We start from the raw sequence: 13,372 nt of genomic DNA, 5'->3' as shown, positions 1-13,372 counted from the left end.
AGAAAATGTAAATTTTCCCCCATCCACAATAATTGGTACCCACGAAAGTAAATGAGTTCACAGTATTGGATAATTATTATTTAAAAGTAAGCAATTTAAGTAACTGCTGTAAGATTTTACTGTATATACCTCCATTTCCTTTGTATAATTACTACCACTTTAAAAATTTTAATTAGAATATCTTGATAGAATATATTAAATTGGATAGGTAATAGTGGATTAAACCAAAGTAACAAATGCATAGATTTCCAGGACATACTCATACAAATTCAAAGGGTATGGGGTATCTACCCATGACAAAATCAGTACATGCACAACAAGAAAACACACAAAAAGCAAAGGACCAGCACTTTTATTGCTGTTCTTCATCTTATGTTTACTTTTATTTCAGCACTATGGTATGATAAGTACACGACTGAAAGATCTTGGTAGTCATTTTGGAGCTCTTCCAGTTCATAATGGTTTGTAAATGTTACCATCACTTTTTTCACCCAGAGAACCAACACAATTAAATATAACCACCCATTAAATTTGAAAAATTCCTTTCACTGGGGAGGGGGGTTAGTATATTTTGGAACAGCCCTAACAAAGCTGTGACATAGTAGTGCCATGTATTCTGAATTTTGAAGGTGAGCAATTTTTATACGACCGCAAAATTTGAAAAATTTTTCGTCGTATATTGCTATCACGTTGGCGTCGGCGTCGGCGTCGTTGTCGTCGTCGTCGTCCGAATACTTTTAGTTTTCGCACTCTAACTTTAGTAAAAGTGAATGGAAATCTATGAAATTTTAACACAAGGTTTATGAAAAGGAAGGTTGGTATTGATTTTGGGAGTTTTGGTCCCAACATTTTAGGAATTAGGGGCCAAAAAGGGCCAAAATAAGCATTTTCTTGGTTTTCGCACTATAACTTTAGTTTAAGTGAATAGAAATCTATGAAATTTTGACACAAGGTTTATGACCACAAAAGGAAGGTTGGGATTGATTTTGGGGGTTTTGGTTCCAACAGTTTAGGAATTAAGGGCCAAAAAAGGGCCCAAATAAGCATTATTCTTGGTTTTCGCACAATAACTTTAGTATAAGTAAATAGAAATCAATGAAATTTTAGCACAAGGTTTATGACCACAAAAGGAAGGTTGGGATTGATTTTTGGAGTTGAGGTCACAACAGTTTATGAATTAGGGGCCAAAAAGGGGCCCAAATAAGCATTATTTTTGGTTTTTGCACCATAACTTTAGTATAAGTAAATAGAAATCTATGAAATTTAAACACAAAGTTTATGACCATAAAAGGAAGTTTGGGTTTGATTTTGGGAGTTTTGGTCCTAACAGTTTATGAATAAGGGGCCCAAAGGGTCCAAAATTGAACTTTGTGTGATTTCATCAAAAATTAAAAAATTAAGTTTGATTTTAACAGAAATTGAATCCTTGGGGTTCTTTGATATGCTGAATTTAAAAATGTACTTAGATTTTTAATTATTGGCCTAGTTTTCAAGTTGGTCCAAATGGGGGTCCAAAATTAAACTTTGTTTGATTTCATCAAAAATTGAATAAATGGGTTCTTTGATATGCCAAATCTAACTGTGTATGTAGATTCTTAATTTTTGGTCCAGTTTTCAAATTGGTCTACATTAAGGTCCAAAGGGTCCAAAATTAAACTAAGTTTGATTTTAACAAAAATTAAATTCTTGGGCTTATTTGATATGCTTTATCTAAATATGTACTTTGATTTTTGATTATGGGCCCAGTTTTCAAGTTGGTCCAAATCAGGATTCCATATCAAGTATTGTGCAATAGCAAGAAATTTTCAATTGCACAGTATTGCACAATAGCAAGAAATATCTAATTGCACAATATTGTGCAATAGCAATTAATTTTCAATTGGAGTTATCTTTCTTTGTATAGAATAGTAGTTGATAATATATGTTGGAAATTTGCCAGACATGACTATGATGTCATTTTCTATTTTTATTTGCCAATAACTTTATGTAAATAACTTCATTGGAAATTTGCCAATATAAAATGTTGCTGATGAAGCTTTTTTTCCTTATCTTATCTAAAATGTTTTTAGATAATGTATGTTGGAAATTTGCCAGACATGACTATGATGTCATTTTCTATTTTTATTTGCCAATAACTTTATGTAAATAACTTCATTGGAAATTTGCCAATATAAAATGTTGCTGATGAAGTTTTTTTTATTGTTTTATACAATAAACAATGTATATTCACTTTTACTACCAACCAATCTTTACCATTCAGTGATAACAAGCACTTTATTTTACATTTTAATATTTTATGATGTAAAAGAGTAGTTATTGTTGCAAACTCCATTAGAAATTTGAATTGATATCAGTTTTGGAAAAAGGGAAACGGGGATGTGAAAAAAAAGGGGGGGGGGTTAAATTTTTCTCATTTCAGATTTCATAAATAAAAAGAAAATTTCTTCAAACATTTTTTTGAGAGGATTAATATTCAACAGCATAATGAATTGCTCAAAGGCAAAAAAAAACTTTTAAGTTCATTAGACCACATTCGTTCTGTGTCAGAAACCTATGCTGTGTCATGATCAACTATTTAATTTTAGATTTAAAAAGTTTGAAGAAGAAATCTTTAATTGATTTGTAAAATCTTGACATTTGTTTTGTGTAAAAAAAAACCCATGTAATGTCAAAAATTTGATCACAATCCAAATTCAGAGCTGTATCACGCTTGAATGTTTTGTCCATACTTGCCCCAACTGTTCAGGGTTCGACCTCTGCGGTCGTATAAAGCTACGCCCTGCGGAGCACCTGGTTATATTATAATAATTAACAAATCTAAAGAAATCATTTGAGTGCAGTTCTTAATTTAATACATAAGGGGGATAACTGGTACTTTTAAAATTAAGACCCCTAACACCACTATAATACCAGATTTGAAGCAAACACCTATAATAAATAATTTGAGTGCATTTCATCTACCCCCCCCCCCCCCCCCCCCCCCCCCCCCTTTTTTGGAGCAGCCCTGATGTATTATAATTTGATAAAAGTCAACACACAAAGGGAAGAAATCCATATTATATTGAATTATTACCTTCCCTAATTAATACTCTTTCCTAATTATGCATGCAGTGATGCACTGACTATTCATTATGATTGATGATATTTTGTATTTATGGGCATTATGCTTTCTGATCTGTGCCTCCGTTCGTCTGTTCATCTGTCTGTTCTGCTTCAGGTTAAGGTTTTTGGTTGATGTAGTTTTTGATGAAGTTGAATTCCAATTAACTTGAAACTTTGTTCACATATTCCCTATGATATGATCCTTCTAATTGTAATGCCAAATTAGAAATTTTCCCCATTTTCACGGTCCACTGAACATAGAAAATTATATTGTGATTAGGGTATCAGTGTACTTGGGACACATTCTTGTTTATTTATCATTTAAATGTCTTGAGAATTGTTGTAATCACTTTATAAATTTCAATACACAGGGTTCCATGATTGGTTATTATTGATATTGTAATTCTAAACAAGATTAAGGAGGAGAAAATTATATAAATGATGCGGGGGGGGGGGGGGGGGGGGGGGGGGGATGAAATGCATGGAGAAATTTAACATGGAGAAATGCATACACATTATAGGTTTATCCCCTAATTAACAAATCTGTGATATTAAGGGAGTAAGTTTTTGTACAAGTTTTTTATGCCCCACCTACAATAGTAGAGGGGCATTATGTTTTCTGGTCTGTGCATCCGTTCGTTCGTTCGTCTGTCCATCTCTCCGTCTGTTTGTCCGTTCGTCCCGCTTCAGGTTTAAAGTTTTTGGTCACAGTAGTTTTTGATGAAGTTGAAGTCCAATCAACTTTAAACTTAGTATGTGCCCTACAATATGATCTTTATAATTCTAATGCCGAATTAGAGTTTTGACCCCAATTTCACAGTCAACTGGACTAAAAAATGATAGTGCAAGTTTCAGGTAAAAGTTTTTGGTCAAGGTAGTTTTTGATGAAGTTGAAGTCCAATCAACTTGAAACTAAGTATACATGTTCCCTGTGATATTATCTTTCTAATTAAATGTCAAATTAGAGTTTTTACCACAGTTTCATGGTCCACTCAACATAGAAAGTGATAGTGCGAGTTGGGAATCCGTGTACTATGGACACATTCTTGTTTTCATGACATTCAAGGGGAGATAATAAAAAATGATATGTACACTGTATGGATGTTTGTATTCATGGCTGCCATTACTGTTTTATTTTGGCTTCCTGTACATGCTTTTCATTACTAACTTTGAGAAAGACGTCTAACAACATTAACTGTTTCATTGTATTTTAGTAATTTTTAAGTATTTCTATTTTTAGCTTTATGGGATTCTGCCACAGACACTTGTGATAGTTTACTGGCAAGACTTGCTATAGTTCATATGGTACATGAAGCAAGGTAATATCTTACTCAATATTGAGAATATGGTGATTTGTTATGACAACGCTGTAGTTGACGGAGGCATTAAGTGTTACCCTTGACAATATATGCTTCTGTCTAACTGTCTTTCCATCTTTTTCTCCTTGGTCCAATTGTTGTTGCAAAGCTTAGACAGGGGCATTAATGTCCTCTGAGACATTTCTCTTGTTATATATAAAAACATTAAAGGAAACAAAAAATCGAAAAAACATTTTGATTTTAATACCCAAAATGTTTTGTCTTGTCAAAGATTAAGAAATTGTAATTATTTGTACAATGCAGTGATAGAATACACTGTCTTTAGGAAATATTGGTACTGTGGATTCATTTATACTCGTTGGATACCAATTTTTCACGGATTAAGTGGGTTCAGGAGAACCACAAATTCAATGTTCAAGGAATTACAAATTTTCTAAAGGAATGAGTGTAGACTTTGCCAAAACCACGAAATTAAATATCCACGAATATGTATGTTTTCCTCAAATTTAGGAAAATTGGTACACACAAAAATAAATGAATTCACAGTACTTGTCTAATATTTGTTAAGTTCACAGTGAGAATTTTACCCTATGTGAACTATTCACAGTCCATTAATTAAGGCCAAAAGAAATAAATGTCTGTTTCCTTTTGCCAAGGCAAATAAATCTATTTAAGTAGGTCAGGATTTTTTTTTCCTTCCAGTGCTGACATTTTTTAAACCTTAGTTGTACAGCACACTTGTGCTGTGAGCATCCATTTTGATTGATTAGGCATAGTTAGATACGGATGAATTTAAAGGAAAAATCCAGGTCGGGTTTTGAGTCCAGGTCAGCCGGGCAACAGGAAACAGACATATTTTTTTTGGCCAAAACAAGATTAACATAATTTGAAAGAATATAAATAAAGGAGCTAATAGCTTGTGTGAGATGTAAACATTTAGAATTTTGCAGGAAATAATTCTCTCTAGATTGTTTATACACTTAACATTGGTGCTTTTTCAAAAACTTAGAAAAAATAACACCGGTTTTTCAAGATTTTAAAAGGGGACATCATATTTTCTGGAACATCCCTAATATGTTAATGGCATTATAAATATGGTTTACCAATATATTTTCCTCAACTTCTAAATTAGAATCCATTCGTATAAGCTGTTCTTATTCTAATGAAAACTTACACTATTTACAGTTTTTTTTTGTTTTAAGGTGGTACCCAACACCTCGACTAAAATTAGTTTGGCTGGTATAATCTTTATAGAATGTTGACAAAATATTTATTTTGACCCTTTTAAAAAAATATAGAAATTTCAAAAATCTTGAACCAACCACTCTCTCGGAATAAAATTGTTGGATATATAACAGTTTGACAAACACTAATTTTGATATATGAGAAGCTTAATATTTCCTTAACAATACAACATGATTAAAACTTTTAGCTGATTTTACAGAGTTATCTCCCTGTAGTGTTAGATACCACGTTAAGTGTATTTAATTTTTCAGAGGCCTAGATGTACAACCAAAGACTTTAGAAAAGTTTGCTAAGAATAATGATCCAGAATCTGTGAAGGTTTTAGAAGTTATTTATAGAGATGAGATTACACATGTTGCAGCAGGTCTTAAATGGTTTACTTACATCTGTAAAAACTCTCAACCTCCATTGGTAGGTGTTTTATATATTTTTCTCTAATTTTTGTACTATATTCACATTTCTCAAGCGGTATGAGAAAAATATTTCTCATCACTAGTGAAATATCTATTGTAAGCAAATGATTGTTGGTAATTTAATTATGACATTAAATTGTCTTGCTTTCTTTTAAAGTTCATATTGTGACACCTAACAAAAAGTGACCATGCCTTATGACATCACATAAAAAGAAAACAATTTTCTGCTAATGTTTGAAAAAAGAGGATAAAAATTGGAAAAGAAACAGATTCCACCACTATGACTTGTGTTTTCCGATATTTTCCAACTCTCAAAAGTTAAATTTGAATTATTTAAAAAGCTCATCAAGCCTTGTGCTTTAAAGAATAGAATTTAACTGTATCTTAATTTTGCTGAGGACTGAGGCGTGCATAATATAATTTAATACAGGTTAAACATTTAAAGGGGAAATGGACAAATTTTGCTAAGCGAGGGTTATCTTTGTGCAGTTTACACTGATTCTTTAGTGTCAGATGTTCTTTGCCTAAATATTTCAGAATTAGATATTAAGTAGAATGTTTTTTATGGAAATTGAAAAACTACAAAATTGACTGATGATTTTTTTTTTTTTTTACAGGACTGTATACCAACATTTCATGAATATGTAAAGAAATATTTTAGGTAACTAAATAGTATATCTATTGAACTGTTACACTATATGCCATGACAAGTTGTGAATTATTTAAGGAATGACTGTAATATTTTTTCTGTCTATGAAGAAATAACATAAAAAATTTGGTTCACACTGAATAACCAGCGTAGCTGGTTATTTAACAGTGTGCACCACATTTTTAGCTCACCTGGCCTAAAAGGCCAAGTGAGCTTTTCTCATCACTTGGCGTCCGGCCTCATTAACTTTTACAAAAATCGTCTCCTCTGAAACTACTGGGCCAAATTAAACCAAACTTGGCCACACTCATCATTGGGGTATCTAGTTTAAAAAATGTGTCCGGTGACCCGGCCAACCAACCAAGATGGCCGCCATGGCTAAAAATAGAACATAGGGGTAAAATGCAGTTTTTGGCTTATAACTCAAAAACCAAAGCATTTAGAGCAAATCTGACAGGAGTAAAATTGTTTATCTGGTCAAGATCTATCTGCCCTGAAATGTTCAGATGAATCAGACAACCCGTTGTTGGTTGCTGCCCCCTAAATTGGTTATTTTAAGGAAATTTTACTGTATTTGGTTATTATCTTGAATATTATTATAGAGATAAACTGTAAACAGCAATAATGTTCAGCAAAGTAAGATTTACAAATAAGTCAACATGACTGAAATGGTCAGTTGACCCCTTTAGGAGTCATTGCCCTTTTTAGTCAATTTTTAACCATTTTTTGTAAATCTTAGTAATCTTTTACAAAAATCTTCTCCTTTGAAACTTCTGGGCCAAATTTTTCCAAACTTTGCCACAATCATCATTGGGGTATCTAGTTTAAAAAATGTGTGGCGTGACCCGGCCAACAAACCAAGATGGCCGCCATTGCTAAAAATAGAACATAGGGGTAAAATGTAGATTTTGGCTTATTACCCTAAAACAATAGCATATAGAGCAAATCTGACAAGGGGTTAAATTATCTATTAGGTCAAGATCTATATGCCCTGAAATTTTCAGACAAATCGGACGACCTGTTGTTGGGTTGCTGCCCCTGAATTAGTAATTTTAAGGAAATTTTGCAGTTTGTGGTTATTATCTTGAATATTATAATAGATAGAGATAAACTGTAAACAGCAATAATGTTCAGCAAAATAAAATCTACAAATAAGTCAAACATGACCAAAATTGTCAGTTGACCCATTAAGGAGTTTTTGCCCTTTATAGTTAATTTTTAACCATTTTTCTAAAATTTTAGTATTCTTTTTAAAAATCTTCTGCTCTGAAACTACTAGGCCAAATTTAACCAAACTTGCCCACAATCTTCATTTGGGTATCTAGTTTTAAAAATGTGTGGCGTGACCCTGTTAACCAACCAAGATGGCCGCCATGGCTAAAAATAGTACAATGGGGCGAAATGTAGATTTTGGCTTATATCTCTGAAACCAAAGCATTTAGAGCAAATCTGACAGGGTATGAATTGTTTATCAGGTCAAGATCTATCTGCCCTGAAATTTTCAGACAAAACAGACAACCTGTTGTTGAGTTGCTGCCCAAGAATTTTTGGTTATTATCTTGAATATTATAATAGATAGAGATAAACTGTAAACAGCAATAATGTTCAGCAAAGTAAGATCTACAAATAAGTCAACATGACCAAAGTTGTCAGTTTACCCCTTAAGGAGTTATTGCCCTTTATAGTCATTTTTTTACAATTTTCATTAAATTTTTGTAAATTTTTTGTAAATTTTTAGAATATATTTTCCACTGTAATTACTGGGCCAAGTTCATTATATATAGAGATAATTGTAGCAAGAAGAATGTCCAGTAAAGTAAGATCTACAAACACATCATGATCACCAAAACACAATTTTGTCATGAATTTATCTGTGTCCATTGTTTAATATGCACATATACCAAGGTGAGCGACACAGGCTCTTGAGAGCCTCTAGTTTATGTTATTTCAAATAGACAGAAAAAATATTACAGTCATTTCTTATAATTTAATTCTAAATTCCATTTTAAAACGTAGAAACCATGAAAAAACGTTGACAACGTCACAGGCACATGACTAAATTATGTCTATGGGCTGATATCAAAATAACGTCAGCCAATCAGAAGACGTGTTACTTCCAAAAGTAAATTATACTCAGTTATAATTTTTACCACGAGTCAATTTATACCCTTTTTTTATAATTTAAAAAGACGAAATAAAGAGATTTTATCTGTTTAATAAAATTTTAGAAAATTTGTTTGCATTAGGCCCTTTTTTTGTTTAGGAAACGTGCGAGTCCAAATATATGTCTTATTTAAACATTTATTACTTAAATTTAATTGACACAGATCTTTAAAGATGACCTTGAAACAATTAATGGGTCAGATACATATGCTTCAAATATAAAACTTTACACTGAAATCAAAAAGATAGATGGAAGAAATCAGATCAAATGCAGAAAAATGAAGTTGTCATTATATTTTCAGATCTTATTTGAAGCCACCATTTAATACAGAAGGAAGACAGACAGCAGGAATGTATGAAGAGGTGAAGGTCTTCTATATTTATTTTCTATGGGCTATTCCATTAAAATGTATGGGGGAGTATAGGAAGGAAAGTTTCATTATTGAATGTGGGTCATGAGTCTTTTTTCAGTTTGCCTCTATTACCATTATGCAAGATTATTTAAAAAAATGGTTCTTGATTGAACGGATATTTTGAAGATCCCTTCCTACCCTCCAACATACATTTTAATAGACTAGCCCTAACAAAACAGGTTCCTTGGTTTATTTTTGCACAAATTAACTCTGCTAAGCTCTTTTCATATAAAATCTTGCAAGTAAACTATATACAATAGATTGTTGGTTTTCTCGTTTAAATTTAACACTAGTTAGTTTGAGGCTCTTTATAGTTTGCTGTTTAGTAAGAGCCTAGAACTATAAATATAAAACAGACAACAGCAAAATTACTAAAAGAACCCATTTGCAAATTTTCTATAAGGTTGTATGCAGAATTTAGCAAAACTAAGAAATCAAATTTCCAGGAAAGTGCAGGTTTTTATCAGGCCATTTAAATTGATACACACGAAAATTAATGAATCCACAGTAGCAGTAAGGGAAGAACAAACTACTATAAAAGTAAGCATGATAAGACTTGACTCATTATATTATCAGCACATAGCACAACTAACATAAAGTACAAATAATACTGTGGATTCACTTATTTTGTTATATACCAATTTTTGTAGACTGACGAAAACTAGCATTTCGCAAATATTAAAGATTTAAATATCAACCAATAGATTGAATGATTAACTAATGAATATAAAATAAAAACATTCTTATACTAGGCACAGTTCATGAAAGTAAAAAATCATGATACTTGGAAGAATCCTTGAAATATATTTGTTTCTGATCCAACAAAATTGGTACATGGTTCATGTATTGATTGAAAAATAGATAAATCAACATTACTTTACTTTGTATGATAGTACACATTTTTGTTTAGGGGCCTGCTGAAGCAGGCCTCTGGGTGCAGGAATCTCTTTAGCTGTTTTCTGCTTTTTGGTCAGGTTGTTCTCTCTGTGATACATTCCCCATTTCCATTCTCCATTTTATATGTATGACTTTTCTCTTTTCAGTGGTACATGCCTCTTGTAAAACCAAAATGATGAATCGAGGAATAATCTGTATAGAGAATGAACTGTAACTAGCTCAATAGACACAGAAGACAGCTTTTAGTGAAATACATGTTTATGAAAAATATGATCTAATACTACGTGCTTTAAGTGAAATACATGTATATGAAAATTATGATCCTATACTAGTATTAACTATTGTTGAATTTTACTACTGGAATCTTATATTGATCGAGATTTAATATTAGAATAAAAGATAGAAGGCTGGAAAAATAGTAAAAAACACCGATTGAGATCTTCAAATATTTCAGTTGTGGGCAAAGTCATATGAGTTACTTGCCTCTTTTAAAAATTAGAAAATAGAAATAATAAATTCTGAATTCTATTTTACTGAATTTACAGTATAAAATTATTGCTATCTTTATAAAAATAGGAAGCTATGGAACATGTGGAATGATTGCCAATGAGTTCTAATGACATGAGGTAAACAACAATAAATCAACTGCAGCCTTCTACAATATGGAAAACCCATACCACATGGTACCGTGGATTTATTATTTATATTTGTTGGATACAAATTTTTGTGGATTTTGTGGGTACATGTAAACCACGAATTTAAATGTTCAACGAATGACAGATTTTGTATAAGCTTGTATGCAGACTTTGGCAAAACCAAGAAATTAAAACCCGTGAACATGCAAGTTTTCATTTATTCTGAAAAATTATTATCCACAAAAATGAATGAATCCACTGTAGGTTTAAATGGCTATGAAAAGACAAATATAAAACAATAAATGAAGTAATGGAGAAAATTACAAAAGACAAATTAAAAACATATATGGTTAAATGCAACCATTGAAAGCATGCTCCTGAATTTGGACAATTTGGTTCAGTTGTATATGTTTCCTTGTTCTAGACCCCGTTCCCTAATCTGGGTCAGGGGTGTAACAGTACAAATCAGTTGAAAAATGCTTTATTCATTAAATTGATACAAAGGACCAACAAAAATAACAAATATTATAGAAGAGAAACATATCACTGGTCCGAGAGTACTACTACTTACAGAAAGCTAGTTCAAAGTTCATATAACTACTATAAATATGTATATAGACTAATATATGAGGGGAGTCGGAGGGGTCCTGATTCCGAAATCCTGGGCTTAAAATCATGAAATCTGGAGGTCCAGAATTTAAAAAAAAATAATTCCCAACATCATGAAATTCGGAAAAAGGATAAATCCGGAAATCCAGGGCTTAAAAACACCCAATCCTGACGTCCAGAAAAAGGTCCTGCCCCTCTCATTTATCAATCCGCTCACATTCAACTCCCAATGGATTTTGTACAAAAAAGTCATTAACAGTCAGAGTAATCATGACATTGTGCTATGCCAAAATCTAGGTATCCACAGGTTGAATGGACACACTACATGATAATAACAATAAACTTAGTCGGGTTTAATTTATTGACTTCAAAAACAAATTCTACAATCTGACCACAGTTTTGAATTGGCAGTCTTTTAAAGTAAGTTTATTGAAAGAATTCATAAGTTTACCTGGATACCTTTAAAAGTTATTATTCTCAGGAACATGTTCAACAAAAAACATAAAACTTAAAAGTCATGATAGTGTTGCTTACTCTATCCATCTGTCCACATATACTGGTAAAAGAAGATGTGGTATGAGTGCCAATTTGTAAAAGTAAACCATTATAGGTCAAATTACGGTCTTTATCACAGAGGCTTGGCTCACACCGAACAGAAAGATATAAAGGGCCCAAAAATTTCTAGTGGTAAACCATTCAAACGGGAAAACCAATGGTCTAATCTATACGAGAAACGAGAAACAGTTATGAACCACATTAACTATAACGATAACCACTGAACATCAGAGTCCAGTCATTCATACACCAAAACCAGAGAACAGTCATTCCATTTATCTAATAATGCATATCCTAAAAGGGCTCTCAATACAATATCGCTGTCAACACTTATATTCCTAACATCTATGATATGCGTTCATATATACATATATACATGATAATGCAAGAAAGTCATGCTGGTCATATTGAAGGAGTAAAACAAAAGCTGGTCAGCTTGTAGACTCTGAGTCAGACTGATTTGTGTTTTATTAGCCTAAGGGTGATATGCCTTCCTGTGATCTAGTGACTCAATGTATCAGTAAAGTATAAAGCGTGGTATATTTATATTTCATTAACATGTTATTCTCCTAATTATGTATGTGATATTTGCAGCTGAACGATAACCAAAATGCAATCATTCAATGCACTTTTGGGGCATTTCACTTTCTCTAAGCTACTGGCTAAAGCAGGTTGAAATTCCAACATAGCCTAGTGGTCAATCCATTTGACATTAACTTATTTCTCTGTTATAGTAAAAGTCGTTTAACGCTATATAAGAGTGCTATTTAGGGTTCAATTATTTATCGAATGAGAATGCAAGTCGTTTTAATCATAGCAAAGTGAATTTGAATGCAACCTGCAGGAAATCGAAATCTATTTATCTTACTTCTATTGTTTTCAAAGTGTGGTACAATTCAAAATGACAATACCATACACTATTTAACTTGAGCATTATACGTACAATACATTAGTTCTATATAAATGTACATGTCCTGATCATGCTTGAAATAGTTACCACTGGACGTTAATTAAGCAACTCACAATCAATCAATCATTAGAAATGAGGTAATAAAGCATAGTTCAAACTCGGTTAACACGCTCCGATCCATTTTACAATGCAACATAGTCGCACTGACTTAAAAAAATGAAATCTTAAATCTTTTTCATCGTCCGTTACGACTACAACTTGCAAGGCCCGTAGTCGGTAAAATATTTAGTGACGAAAAATGTACTCGGTATTTGATATAATTTGAAAATTACGAAAACCCTCCTTCTTAAAACATAACAAGAATGTGTCCCAAGTACACATATGCCCCACTCCCACTATCATTTTCTATGTTCAATGGAACATGATTTGGGGGTGAAAAGTCTAATTGGCATTAAAATTAGA

At 32.3% G+C, this 13,372-nt stretch overlaps 1 protein-coding gene across 2 annotated transcripts in view; it reads left to right on the top strand.

Annotated features, from left to right (window-relative positions):
- The window catches only part of LOC143052513 (uncharacterized protein HI_0077-like), a 52,284-nt gene extending 41,605 nt beyond the window's left edge, over nucleotides 1-10,679 (top strand). For both annotated transcript variants that reach the window (XM_076225561.1, XM_076225560.1), the window contains exons 9-14: nucleotides 392-461; nucleotides 4,343-4,421; nucleotides 5,918-6,077; nucleotides 6,697-6,740; nucleotides 9,194-9,254; nucleotides 10,348-10,679. In XM_076225561.1, the coding sequence (XP_076081676.1) occupies nucleotides 392-461; nucleotides 4,343-4,421; nucleotides 5,918-6,077; nucleotides 6,697-6,740; nucleotides 9,194-9,254; nucleotides 10,348-10,377 (444 nt within the window). In that variant the 3' untranslated portion in view covers nucleotides 10,378-10,679. The remainder of the gene's footprint in view (nucleotides 1-391; nucleotides 462-4,342; nucleotides 4,422-5,917; nucleotides 6,078-6,696; nucleotides 6,741-9,193; nucleotides 9,255-10,347) is intronic.
- The last annotated feature ends 2,693 nt before the right edge of the window (nucleotides 10,680-13,372 follow it).

This window comes from Mytilus galloprovincialis, chromosome 11, assembly GCF_965363235.1.
Source record: "Mytilus galloprovincialis chromosome 11, xbMytGall1.hap1.1, whole genome shotgun sequence".
Taxonomy (NCBI): domain Eukaryota; kingdom Metazoa; phylum Mollusca; class Bivalvia; order Mytilida; family Mytilidae; genus Mytilus; species Mytilus galloprovincialis.
This window is presented reverse-complemented; position numbering and strand designations above follow the sequence as displayed.